Raw genomic sequence first — 12,202 nt, 5'->3', positions numbered from 1 at the left:
CTGATTGTGTGTTCATGTCGCAGGGGAGCGCCGAGCATCTGCGTTAGCTGGGCAGACACCCAGGGTCTGTTCGCCTGGAAGAGGCCGAGGGCCGATGCAGAGCCCAGGCCGGGCTGCCGGAGCATCCCGGGCCCCCAGCTGGGGCTGAGGGAGCGGGACTGCACCTCCCGGCATGCCCCGCGGGAATCCCGCCTCCCTCACCGGCACTACACTTCCCAGTGCGCCTCGCGCGGCGGCGCCCCCGGCGTCCCGCGGCGGGGCGGGCGCGCAGCGTGCCGGGAGCGGTAGTCCCCCTACGGCGCGCGCGCGCCGCCAGGCGGGCCGGGGCGTGTCCTCGGGGGTATATAGCCAGCCGGAGGGGCAGGGGGCTGCACTCTGCCGCCGCCGCCCCTCTCTCCAGCAGCTTCTATGCAATCCTCGGCCATCGCCGCTCCCCCCTGCGTTGAGCCCGCGCCGGTCTCACAGTCTAGGTAGGGCCGCGAGGGCTGCCCCGGTTACGGTGTGTGCGTGTAGGGGCCGGGGGGCATCAGGGGAGGGGGGGGGGCGCCTTCGGGCCGCAGGGTACCGGAGGGGATGGGGGGGTAAGGAGGGCGGTGGGCTGGATTTCCTTAGGAGGAGCGCCGGGGGTGCTGGTCGGGCTGGCGAAGCTGCATCTCCTCCTCCCCCCCTTTCCTCCTCGCCGGCGGTGGTACCTGTGTCCGCCGTCCCCCCCCCCGCCGTTTGTGGTACCTGCCTCCGCCGTCCCCCCCCCCGCCGGCGGTGGTACGTGCCGCCGCCCCGCTCCTCCGGCGCCAGCTGGGCCCGCGCGGCTCGCGCGGAGCCACCACGTGACCACTGCGCGGCCGCCGCCATCTTTGTTGGGGGCAGCCGACGCCGCGGGGGGGGGGCGTAGCGTCACGTGACTGGCGGCCCGTGAGGAGCCGCCGCCGGGGTTTGGCGCCAAGGGCATGGGGCGGGGCCGGCGGAAGGCGGGAAAGGCCCCATTGTCTGCGCGGGACCGGGCGGGCAGGGGCTGAGAGCCCCTCGCAGCCTCCCTTCGAACCACCAACACCAGACTGAGGGGCCTTAGTCCACTCCGGGTGGATGGGCACCTCTGATCCAGGCTCCTGGTGCTGTGCTTGCACCCCTGAGAGCTCACTTGGTGCCATGAAATGGGTGGCCGGTTCTGAACGTGAATAAAAAGAGCATTCGATTTTCTGTTTGCAGGATGGAAGAGGAACTGGCAGCTCCTTCCACATCCACAGACAAGACAGACAGGTGAGATGGGAGCTGGAACTGTCAATTACCAAATAACACAAAATCTTGGAGTTACTGTGTGAAACGCAAAGGTCACTCTTCAGATCGGTTCTTAGACTTGGATTTAACTCCCATGTGTGCTGTAGGTGCTGAAAACCTGTGCTCACCAGTGGTTTGCACAAATCTAGTGCATCGAGGCCTTTTCAGGGACTGATATATACAAAAATCCCAGCTGTTCTTAAAGTTTTTGGGTTTTTAGTTAGTGCTGGAGAGGCGCAAGTATGCAGCTGGCATGTGATAGATGGTATTCCTCTGTGGGCAGCTCCTCTTGTCCCAGTCTGAGATGTTGAGCTGGACCTTCTGGAAATGAAGCTGTGCAAGATGCACTGAATTGAAATTGACACTTGCATCTGTCATTCTTCTCAGATGCACTATGGTGTGCTATGAAAAGTTTTTACTTGAGTTTATTCTTTTTCTTGATTTAGCATTGGGAGTCTGGAGCACTGGTGCTCCGTGGTGTGCTGGTGTGCAACTCCTAAAGTATATTTTTTAGCAGCTTTTGTTACAGCAAATTCTGATACTTGTTGCAGTGACTGGATAAATTTGACTGTCTTCCCTTGGTTATTGGAACTATCAGTTGTTTCAGGTTTACACACACAAAACCAAATAAATCCCACCTACCCTGGTAGTTCCAACCACTATAACGTATGCAACTCACTATTCCATAAAGCAGACTAGGTTTTGAAAGCTATAATTACTGTGAAAGCTAACAGAATCCTTTATTTGATTTATTTCCCCTTCTTCCAGTATGGATGTGGATGGAGAATCAAAGAAGCTATTGGGTTTGGGACAGAAGCACTTGGTAATGGGAAATATTCCAGCTGCTGTGAATGCATTCCAGGAAGCTGCAAGCTTACTGTGAGTAGTAGAATGTTCTGTGTGTTTTTGCTGGGCTTGGGCTTCAGCTTGGCTGTTCTGATGTGGATTATTCAGGAAAAATTGGGATTTTTACCTAACATGTTTATCATTTATAATGCAACTGTGGAGGAGACAAACTATTTAAATTCACCCAAGAGCTGGACAATGCTGTAGTTGGTGTGCAGTTTAGGTGGCTTTTGTGATAGGCATTGCCAGCAGGAAGAAAGGATTTGATAGTTTATTATGCTGGTGTCTTCTTTAGTTACTTGTTCACTAGTCTTGGTCAGTCTCTGTGAATGGTACTATTTAGGTTACAGATTAATTTCCTCAGTTGGGTGTTTGAGAGCCATGTAACTGAGAGAAGCGTTCAGTATTTGTTTAAAGCAATGAGAAACGAGCCAAGAAACTGATCCTTTTGTCTAGGAATATTTAATGTTGAAGTTCACGTATCCAAATCTAAAGTAGGCACAGGCAAATAATTCTTTATTATTTTTGTAGGGGTAAAAAGTACGGTGAGACGGCGGATGAGTGTGCAGAAGCTTTTTTTTATTATGGAAAATCTCTCCTGGAGTTGGCAAGGTACAGTGACAGTTTGTCATTTGGTGAAGAGTGTGTGTGGTATAACAGGATTTCACTTCTTTCTGGACAGAATTGCCCTGGGTAGGATGGGCTGGGGTATTGCAGCTTGTGCAGTTCAAATAATGGTATCAAAAGATCCAAAGGATAACAAACTCCTGTTCCCTTTAGAATGGAAAATGGTGTGCTGGGAAATGCCTTAGAAGGGGTGCAGGTGGAAGAGGAAGGAGAAAAAGCAGAAGATGACTCTGCACTGCCAGCTGCTGATGGTATGTAAAGCTGCCTGGTCTGCCATGGAGGCTCCAGGCTGTTTTCTTGTTGGAATGATCCAAATTTAGTCCATTGGTGTCTTGGGTAGCCTGAATCATTCTATTGAAACTCTTGGCAGTCTGAATGGACTCTGTTTCTGTTTGTTTTTTATTTTTAGTCTTGCTTAAAGATGAGCAAAATCTGTAAAACATCTGCAAGAATCTGGTCACTGAAAGCATGTGTAAAGGGTCACCAGGTGTCTGTGTCCTGAACACTGCATTCAAACTCGCTTTGTTAAGCTTCACCGCTGACTCCAACTGCTTTGTAACCTTGTAGCAGTACAGTGTGTGTAGTCCCAGCGGTCAGAGTCTCTGTTGTACAAAGTCCCAGGAACAGTGGCTGTTTTATGCTGCCTGCAGCTGGAGAGGATACAGGAATTCCTGTCCATCCAGACTGTTAAAGCACTGGCACCTCTTGCTTAGCTGTGACTAAAATCGCTGCACAACCGCACACTGCTTGAGCGGCCGCTTGCAATGCTGCAGTCTGGGGAAGGGGAAGGGACTTGCTTAGATCAAGCAGCTGTGTTGGTTGTCTCCTAATTCCTTGTACTTGAAAAATGAAGCTTTTAGGAGTGTCATCCAGCTTGGTAACAAACCAACACACTGGAGGGTCTTGAGGGTGGTGTTGGCAGTGCCCATTAATGTCTTTATCACTAAACTCGAAGAAATGTTTATGCTTCCTCAATCATGTAGAAGAAACAAGGGAGGAGTTGAGAGAACAGGTTTATAACGCCATGGGGGAAAAGGAAGAGGCCAAAAAGTCCACTGAAGAGTCTACAGTACTCTCTGAGAAGGAAGTCAAAGAAGAGGATGTTGAAATGAATGAGATTAAAGAAGAACCCAAAGAAGCAGCTGCTGACAAGAATGCAAAGCCTAAAGAGGCTGAAGAGAAGACTGAGATTTCCGTGGGAAAAGAAGAAACTTCAGAAGAGCAGAAGAAGCAGGTGCCTGTGAAAGAGGAGGCAGCTGTGGAAGAGAAGGAGGTAGAAAAAGAGCAGAAGACGATGCCTGAGGACAAGGTAGAGAAGGCAGCTGAGGAGAAGGAGACAATGATAGAAGTGTCAGACAAGGAGGCAAAGGCAGCTGGGGAAGAGGCTGAAGCAGAAGTGGCTGTGGAAGAAAAGGGAGAGACAGGAGAACAGGCAGCAGAAGCAACAGAAAAAGAGCCAGCTGTGGAGAAGGGAGAGGCTATTGAAGGGCAGGCTGTGGAAGAAAAGGCAGAAGCACAGGCAGCAGCTGCTGTGGAACAGAAAGAAACTGCAGAAGGGGATGCAGAGGTGGCTGAACAGAAGAAGGCAGAAGAGAAACATGAGTCAGTAGAGACAGTTACAGAAGAGAAACCAGGTGAATCTAAAGAGACAGAGTCCTCAAAGGAACCTGTGCCCACAGAGGGCAAAGAGCCACCTAATGACATGAAAGAAAAGGCTGAAGTTGCTGCTAAGGTAGAGAAAGAGGAAAAGAAAGGTGACCTGATGGAAGAGGGTGAAGGTGCTAAGGTAGAAAAAGAAGAGAAAGATGACCTGATGGAAGAGGGAGAAGGTAACACTGAGAGGCGAAAAGTACTTGTGGGTGGATGACTTGATGGATTTGGCTAACAATGGGTAAAAAGTGTTCCATTCAGAATTTTCTGTTTGCCTTAGATTAAGGAAAAGACAGAGTAAAGGGGCTCTTGAAGGACTTTACATACAAGTAAAGTTTCAAGGAATAGTGAATAGTCTCAGTTTCTCTAGACTAACGCTTAACTAACTGCAAAGCAAGTCTTACTTGAAAGCAAACTGACAGCCCTGTGAAATGTGTAAGTAATGGCTAGGCTGGTGGAGAATACTGAATGGATGTTCACTTGCATGCATCTGGGTGTATTGCACTAACCTTCACATAACTGCAAAGCACAAATTGCCTCTGGTTATAGATATGTTTTATTTTAAAATGGTGGTGAAATACAAGAACAGCTGAACACATACATTTACTTCTCTTGGAGGAGAGAAACTCTTCAGTTTAGTCTTTCTGATGGTCATTGCTAGTGAAAATTTAGTTGGAAATTCTAAACTTGATTTGCTGAAGGTTTATTGCTGCTCTAGTACAGTCTTCTGGCTGTCCAGCTTCTGTCCTTCTGCTTCCCTGCTTTATTATAGCTGTTTCCCGGGCTCTGTTGCAGTAAGACTTGCACCCTTTGCTGCAGCAGTACTTAGTGGCCTTAGTGGGCTTGTGCTTTCTATTGCACAAGTTAATTGATGAACTGTAATTGCAACTTCGCTTGTCAGTAACTCATCTTAACAGGCAGTGCCTTACTCAGGACTGGCAGATGTTCAGACTGGACAGTTCTGGAGCCTGGAAGGATTTGTTCTGCTAAGCATAGTGAACACTCAGTGGTGGAACAGTGGCCTAACAGGGTGTCTGTGTGGAGAGAGGATGACTGAAAATAAACTAAGAGTAGTTACCTGCTCCTCACCCTCAGTGCTGACAGGCTGCTTATGCACACATACTGCTGCTTTTTGCCCCAAGTCTGGCAGTGTGAGGACCCTCTGGAACATCCTGGCCTGGTGCTGAGTCATTCCAAACTCCTCCCACTACTTAAATCTTAGAGTCCTGACATCTCTTCTGTTTACCTTTATACAAGTGTCTTCATGTTCACAGGTTGGGCCCTCTCAATGGTGGGTGTGTGCTGGGAGTTGCACTAGTGAGTTCACAGGCTCTCTAGTTCCCCCCACAATCAAGCTTCTGTTCTGGAATAGCCAGAGGTTGTGATACAGGAATTGTGTGACTTCAGCTTGCAGACCAGCCAGTGCTCTGAAGTTATTAGCCATATTCCTTTACTGCACATTTTCCCAAAATGTCTTATGCTGGTAGAACAGATGATGTGATGCTCCTGCACAGTGTCAAAAGTCAAATTAGTACTACACAAGAGGAGGTTCATTAACATTGATACTTAAATGCCTGACGTAAGGATCATGGACTGAGAAACAGACTAATTTGTGTTCAGCTCGGCAGCTATTTTGCTGAAAACACTTACTTTCTGTAGCATGAAGTTTAGCAGCTGGCCAGTGCCTCTAGGGCTGCTCAAAATCTTGTGGCTTCAGTGAGAGGTGCCAACAGATTGGTGAGAACTGAATTCTATATAAGTTTTTGATAGTAAGAAGTTGAACTTATGGACTGCTTTAGTCTACAGTGCTGAACAGTTTCAGCAAGATGGCTGCTGATGCTGAGACTTTAACGTGTCTGCTCTTCTTACATCCCACCTCTAACCTGTCACTGGAAGAGTAAGGGTTGGATATAACACACTCTGCCTGACTCCATATTGAGCAAGCACAGTAACCGGAAGTGTCCTCATGCATCTACTTGCCTTCTAGAAACAGAAGAATCTGAAGAGGAAGATAAAGAAAATGATAAAGCTGATGATGATAAAGAGAATGAATTGACTGTGGAAGACAAGGTGAGGTTGCTGAGGTCTGACACCAGTGCTTGTGGAAGGATGCAGTATTAGGCATAAATATGATGTTTATGTCCTTCTAAAAGCTCACTTGTGTTTCATTTAGTTTAGTATTTTCATAGGAAAATACTTCTGAAAGCCAATATTGCTTAGGAACGGCCAGTGTTAGGCTTTGCCTGCATTGTAGATCTTGCTCAGCTGTGTCTGTAGACTTGGGTTTGTTCAGCTGCTCTGGTACAAGTGCTTGTGGTGTGCTAAGCTAACTTGGCCTGGTGGTACAGGGGCAGGCAGGGAAAGCTGTTCTAGCCTGTCACTGGAGTTACTTGGAACAGTTAATTGTCTGCTGGTCCAGTAAGCTGTGATTAGGATGGGAATTGTTTGAGAAATGTGGTGCTCCTCAAACCTGGGATGTACATTGATACAGTAGTCAAAACACCTGGAAAAATCTGCAGCCTCGTTGAGTGTCACTAAGCATTCAAGATAACTCTCTGTCCCTTTCTCAGACTGTTCTAACAAAGCTCAAAGGCTCATTAAAAAAGCTGGACTGTGAACTTTATTTGGTTCATCTAAAGACAACCTTAACAAAGATCTTGCTGGTGCTTGTTGCCCTGTTATTTCTGGAAAAAAAATTGAAGCATATCACAGAACAATGTGAGTTAATGTTCCATTTAAACATTTTTACTCCAGGCAAAGTCTTGGTTGATGCAATAACCTCTTCTTCATTTTTTTTTTTTTCCTTCTAGTGGTGAAATGTTCACCTCTTGTAGAAATGGATTCCTTGATAACGCTGGTTGGGATATAGTGGTGGTGTTTAGTGTGATCTGTTGCCAAGTCACTTAATCTGTCATGCACTTCTGCTCTTTACAGGAAAGTGAGGAGGATGAAATTGGCAATCTTGAGCTAGCCTGGGACATGCTGGAGTTAGCAAAAGTAATTTACAAAAGGTAAAGACTAAAGTTCTAATTTGGGTATATGGCACAGAAACTTAATGTAAATTGGATGGTGGCATAGCCAGTTAGAGAATGGGGCATGCTCTGATCAGGATTTGAAAACTATTTTTTTCTTCTGGCTGTAGACAAGAAACAAAAGAAGCTCAGCTCCATGCAGCTCAAGCTCATCTGAAGTTAGGAGAAGTTAGCATTGAATCTGGTAAGTAATGTTAATTCTTATGTGCAAAGTGTTTGATTCTACTTTCTGTCACTGGGTTTTGTACTTTAGAATGAGCAGATGTGAGTCAAGGCTGTCAGAGTGAGAACAAGTTAGATCTTGATAGTTGCAGTCATGTGAGAAACTATGGAAATAATGGTTGGTACCTTAAATAAGATAGTCCGTGCTTTTGCAGAGCAGTGGAAAAAAAGTTGGAGTAAGAAGCAATGTGTTGCCAGCCTTGTGTTCTGCTTTCTGAAGTGACCAAATCTTGTTTATGAACTTGAGAGACTTGCAGAAATTGTCATGAAAAATAATTGACTCTGTTAGACCTTACCAAATCCTAGGTTATAGTCAGGAAAGACTCTTGTGTTGCACAGCAGAAAAAAGGAGTGGGAGGCAAACCCCATTACAAACCCTTGTAATGACTCACTTGCCTTTCATTTAAAAATGTTTTCTGATCTTGTTAAATCCAACTGTACACTTTCTCTGGGGCAGGCATTGGAAATAACCCAACAGGTTTCTGGGCCAGACCTAGAGAACAAGGGTTGTGTCTTACGTCAGTGGAGCCCATTTGGGGAGAGCTTGGCAGGAAGGTGGTTCTATCCTTAGCTCCAGATCCGTGTTGCAGTTGGGACCAGTTACCTTCAGTTCTTGGTAGACGGTAAAGCAGGAGGATTTGGTGCCTGCTTTGACTTGGCTGCTCAGTTTTCTGTGCTGAAATTAGACAAAGCACTTGAGAGAGAACCAGAGGAGCTGGCCTAGACAGTCTCTCAGGGGAGGCAGAGTTGTCACCTGATGATCTGAAAGCAGCCCAGCACTGCTGTGTTTAGTGGTGGTTCTGTTTGCAGACTGTATAATGTGTAACAAAACACCAAGTAACCAAACCAGGGATTACATGGTGCTGCTGTGGATAACTGCTGAGGTTTGTAAAGACCTTGGGGCTTTCTCCTGTAGAAAACTACACACAGGCAATAGAGGAGTTCCAGGCCTGCCTGGCCCTGCAGCAGAAGTACCTGGAGGCTCACGACCGGCTGCTGGCCGAGAGCCACTATCAGCTCGCCCTGGCCTACCACTACAACAGCGACTTCGACGAGGCTGTGCTGCAGTTCGGGAAGTCCATGGAGGTCATAGACAAGAGACTTGGTATGTGGAATTCTGAAGTGCCTCCAGTGAGTTTTCACAAGGCAAATAGTGAGGTGTGTTCATTGTCTGCTGTGTCGTGTTTTATCTGAAAGTGGTGAGACTACACCAGGGGTAGAATTGGTAAAACTGTTGTTAGCAGATAGTTGCCTCTGGATATTGGTAACTGGACAGTTACTTTGTCTCGAGATGTTTTGCCCTGATAACTGTTTCATCCCAGCAATACTGACTGAGCGAATAAAGAAGTCAGACACTGGGTCCCCCGAGGACGAGAAGGAGATAGAAGAACTGAAGGGACTGCTTCCTGAAATTAAAGAGAAGATAGAAGATTCAAAGGAGTCACAGAAGAGTGCAAAAGTAGCTGAGCTAGGACTGAAAGCAACTCTGGTGAGTGTGTTCTGTGGTTTCCTTTTGACCCAACCCTTCTTCCAGTGGAACTTTGAATAAATGGGAGGAGCTCAGACTTGATCATGGACTGGTGGTTGCTCACAGGTGTTACAAGGCTGTGATTGTGTGAGAAGGAAACTGAGGCAGCTGATGTCTGAAGAGGATATTTCCTAAAAGCCTTGATAATAATTGTTCTGAACTAAACAGGAATTTGATAGGCTTCTGTGGCATTTCATGTATCAGGGCTGGAAATGATGGGTCAGGCAAATGTGGAGCACACATTGCATCTGTCCTGTACAGAAGTGCAGAATGCAGTATTGGGGTGGGAGGGACTTGGGCTTTCTGTATCTCACTAAGTTCACATGTATTGTCTGCCACAGTCTGTTTTTTCTGCTTTTCTTAAGGTTGGAACTACATCTGGCTTTGCACAAAGTGAAGACAGTGGTTCTGTATCCACAGTAAGTTAATCTAAAATGAATGTTGCTAATTCTCATCTGCTCTAAGGATTACTGGTTGTGTTTGCTCATGTGTCGGTGTCTGTCTTGTAACAGATTCCAGTAAGGAAAGGAGCTGATGGTGCATCTCAGTGTGTAACAGACATCTCTCATCTAGTCCGGAAAAAAGTGAGTCCAGAAATTACTTGTTAAACAAGCAGTTTGTTGAAGTACCCCTGGCTTGCTCTGTGTAATAGGATTTGTCTTTAAAGTATGTTTTCTTAACTTAGCTGTATAACGGGAAAACACTCCAGAAGTAGAACCAGTAGTGTATGAAACTCCTTTCCACTGGGAACCAATCAGTCTGGGAACCATCTGGCCTCCAGGAGACCATTCTTGGAGGTTCAGCACCCTGCCTGACCCACACTGATGTAAATCTGACCCTCTTGTGTGGCTTCTGCAGGCACTCCCTGAACAAGAGTTTCCTCTGCTGAGGACCCTCAAGAGCAGCAGGGTCACCTGCAGATCCCAAGGAGAAGGCAGGCAACCAGGCTGGGCTGGGTTCCTTTCTTTCCAAAAGTAAATTGGGACTTGGACTTATAATAAATAGTAAAGCCACACTGGTGTTAATTATAAACTGCCTCTTTAAGAGGTCAGATATTAAGAACTTGGTTCCTCTAAGTGTTATGTGTTCTCTAGAAGTGTTTGCTGATGAAAACTAATATCTTATAAGGGATACTTTCAGTTTTATGTTGCCTCTGGTCCATTGGTCTGTCAGTTCAGGTGTGCCTGGAGTGATTTGGAGCTGCTTTAGGTGATTTCAAATGTTGTAGATGCCCTAAGTCTACCCTGGAACAGTTACAGGCTCAGTGGTTGCACCTTTCTTTACCAGACTGTAACTAAAGATAACTCAGTTTTGGAGATCCTGGCACCCAAAGTGTCCCTGTGGTCGAGACCTGGGTCTCAAGGCTCTGGTTAAACCCCAACACTAGGGAGTCTGTCCTGAGCCTGGCAAGCAGAGGTTGGGTAGATGATGTGCAGTGACATCTAATGCTAAATTTGTCAAAAAGATTTAAACTTTGATTTGTACTTAGTGGACATTATAAACTATTTTGTCTTCAGAGGAAACCAGAGGAGGAGACTCATCAGGGAGACAACGAAGCCAAGAAATCTAAACCAGAACCAGCTGTCAATGGTGGTGGTGGGGATGCTGTCCCCCGTGGGAATGAGGTTGCAGAAAAAATGGAAGAGGAGGTGGGCAGCTGAGCCAGGAGTCTGGGCTGTGCTTTTTATTTTATTTCCCCCCTCTCTGTTCAGGGATGCTTCTGTGCCTGCTGTCCTTCACAAGGTTTCCCAGATGAGATAAAGACTATTCCTAGTGGGCAGGATGCATGTTGTGCTGTGGTGCTGACCCTGTGTGGGCTGGACAGACCCAGCTGTGGAGCCTTGTCACCTGAGGGGTGGGACAGAGACGGGTTCTCTGGGGTGGTTTTTTGCTGGCCTCAACTCCAGCACAGGGTCTTTCCCCATTTTGTCATGTTCTGGGTTTTATTACTTACCCCTGGGCTGCACTTGTTACTATCAATGCTTTAGGGTAGTGTTGGGCTCTGGAGACTGGCAAAGTTCACATTGTTAAGTCTTCAAATTACAGACCCCTTGGGCTGCTGCATGAGTTGGTGCTGTAAGACTGTGTCCTGTCTTTTAAAAACAAACCCTTATCTTCTCTTTTAGACAGAGAAAAGGCCACAAGCAGAATCAGGGGCTGCAGTTGAAAGCACAGTATGATAATGATTCTTTAACCTTGGACACTCCTCTCCTTACAAGGAAAATGGTTTTGTATATAGTGTATTTTTTCACTTTTTGGCAACTTTTGTATGACTTCAATAAAGATTGTAAGCAAATAGTCCCTATTTTGACCTTCCTCCTGTGACAGGTTCCAGCCTCTGCTGCTGGCTGTCCCCCTGGGCTGCAGGTCTCAGCCCTGGCCCACTGCTGGGCTCATGCTCCCTTTAATTTAGCATTTCCACACACATTCTACCTCCTTGGGAGCAGAGGGTTGGATGGGCCAGGCAGGGCTGGCTGCTGCAGGGAAGGAGAGCATTGCCTGAACTTCACTGTCTGGTCGAGTGACCTGACCTTTTTTTGTTCTGCTGGGGCCTCGTCACAGCTGGGGCTGTGTTTTGTTCATTCTAGGCTGTACCCAAGTGAGTTCTGATAGTGCTTCCCTCAGTTTTGAGCAGCCTAAAGATTAAATATGGTGGGGAAGGCTGATAAAGAAAGAGCTTTGCAACATCCTGGGCTTTGTTGCTGTGTATTTTTATCTCTGCTCAGCCTCCACTTTGCAGCCAGGATGGAGTGCAGGAGCAGGTGCTGATGATTGGAGACAGGGGCAGGGCTGTCCCCTGAGCCAGCTGGAGTGCCCAGGTGGGGCTGGGACCCTGCCCTGGCTTGTGTGTCTATAAAAAAAGGCCAAGAAGTGAAAAGCAATGAGCTGAAGCCTTTAATTAACCATGTAACACAGGGCCTGTGACACTTTTTGTAAAGCTAGCTTTGGCTTTTGTGCTGGCTCCCAGGGGTGAGCTGTGCATGCCCTGGGTTAGGCTTTCCCTACAGAGGGCTGGATGTGA

The 12,202-nt window shown here is 47.1% G+C and overlaps 1 protein-coding gene across 3 annotated transcripts in view; it reads left to right on the top strand.

Moving 5' to 3' along the window:
• Positions 1-11,478, top strand: part of NASP (nuclear autoantigenic sperm protein) — a 189,046-nt gene extending 177,568 nt beyond the window's left edge. For 2 of the 3 annotated variants that reach the window (XM_050977305.1, XM_050977304.1), the window contains exons 2-14: positions 2,041-2,154; positions 2,653-2,733; positions 2,902-2,999; positions 3,732-4,577; positions 6,386-6,468; positions 7,333-7,409; positions 7,541-7,614; positions 8,569-8,757; positions 8,975-9,141; positions 9,546-9,599; positions 9,693-9,764; positions 10,698-10,829; positions 11,307-11,478. In XM_050977305.1, the coding sequence (XP_050833262.1) occupies positions 2,045-2,154; positions 2,653-2,733; positions 2,902-2,999; positions 3,732-4,577; positions 6,386-6,468; positions 7,333-7,409; positions 7,541-7,614; positions 8,569-8,757; positions 8,975-9,141; positions 9,546-9,599; positions 9,693-9,764; positions 10,698-10,829; positions 11,307-11,360 (2,037 nt within the window). In that variant the 5' untranslated portion in view covers positions 2,041-2,044 and the 3' untranslated portion in view covers positions 11,361-11,478. Of the gene's footprint in view, positions 1-289; positions 471-1,206; positions 1,258-2,040; positions 2,155-2,652; positions 2,734-2,901; positions 3,000-3,731; positions 4,578-6,385; positions 6,469-7,332; positions 7,410-7,540; positions 7,615-8,568; positions 8,758-8,974; positions 9,142-9,545; positions 9,600-9,692; positions 9,765-10,697; positions 10,830-11,306 lie in introns of those variants that run through there. The other variant, XM_030226815.2, reaches the window with a different exon arrangement.
• Positions 11,479-12,202: the final 724 nt, after the last annotated feature.

The sequence above is a fragment of the Serinus canaria genome, chromosome 8 (assembly GCF_022539315.1).
Source record: "Serinus canaria isolate serCan28SL12 chromosome 8, serCan2020, whole genome shotgun sequence".
Lineage (NCBI taxonomy): Eukaryota > Metazoa > Chordata > Aves > Passeriformes > Fringillidae > Serinus > Serinus canaria.
Note: the sequence above shows the minus strand (reverse complement) of the source record. Positions and strands in the feature narration are given on the sequence as shown.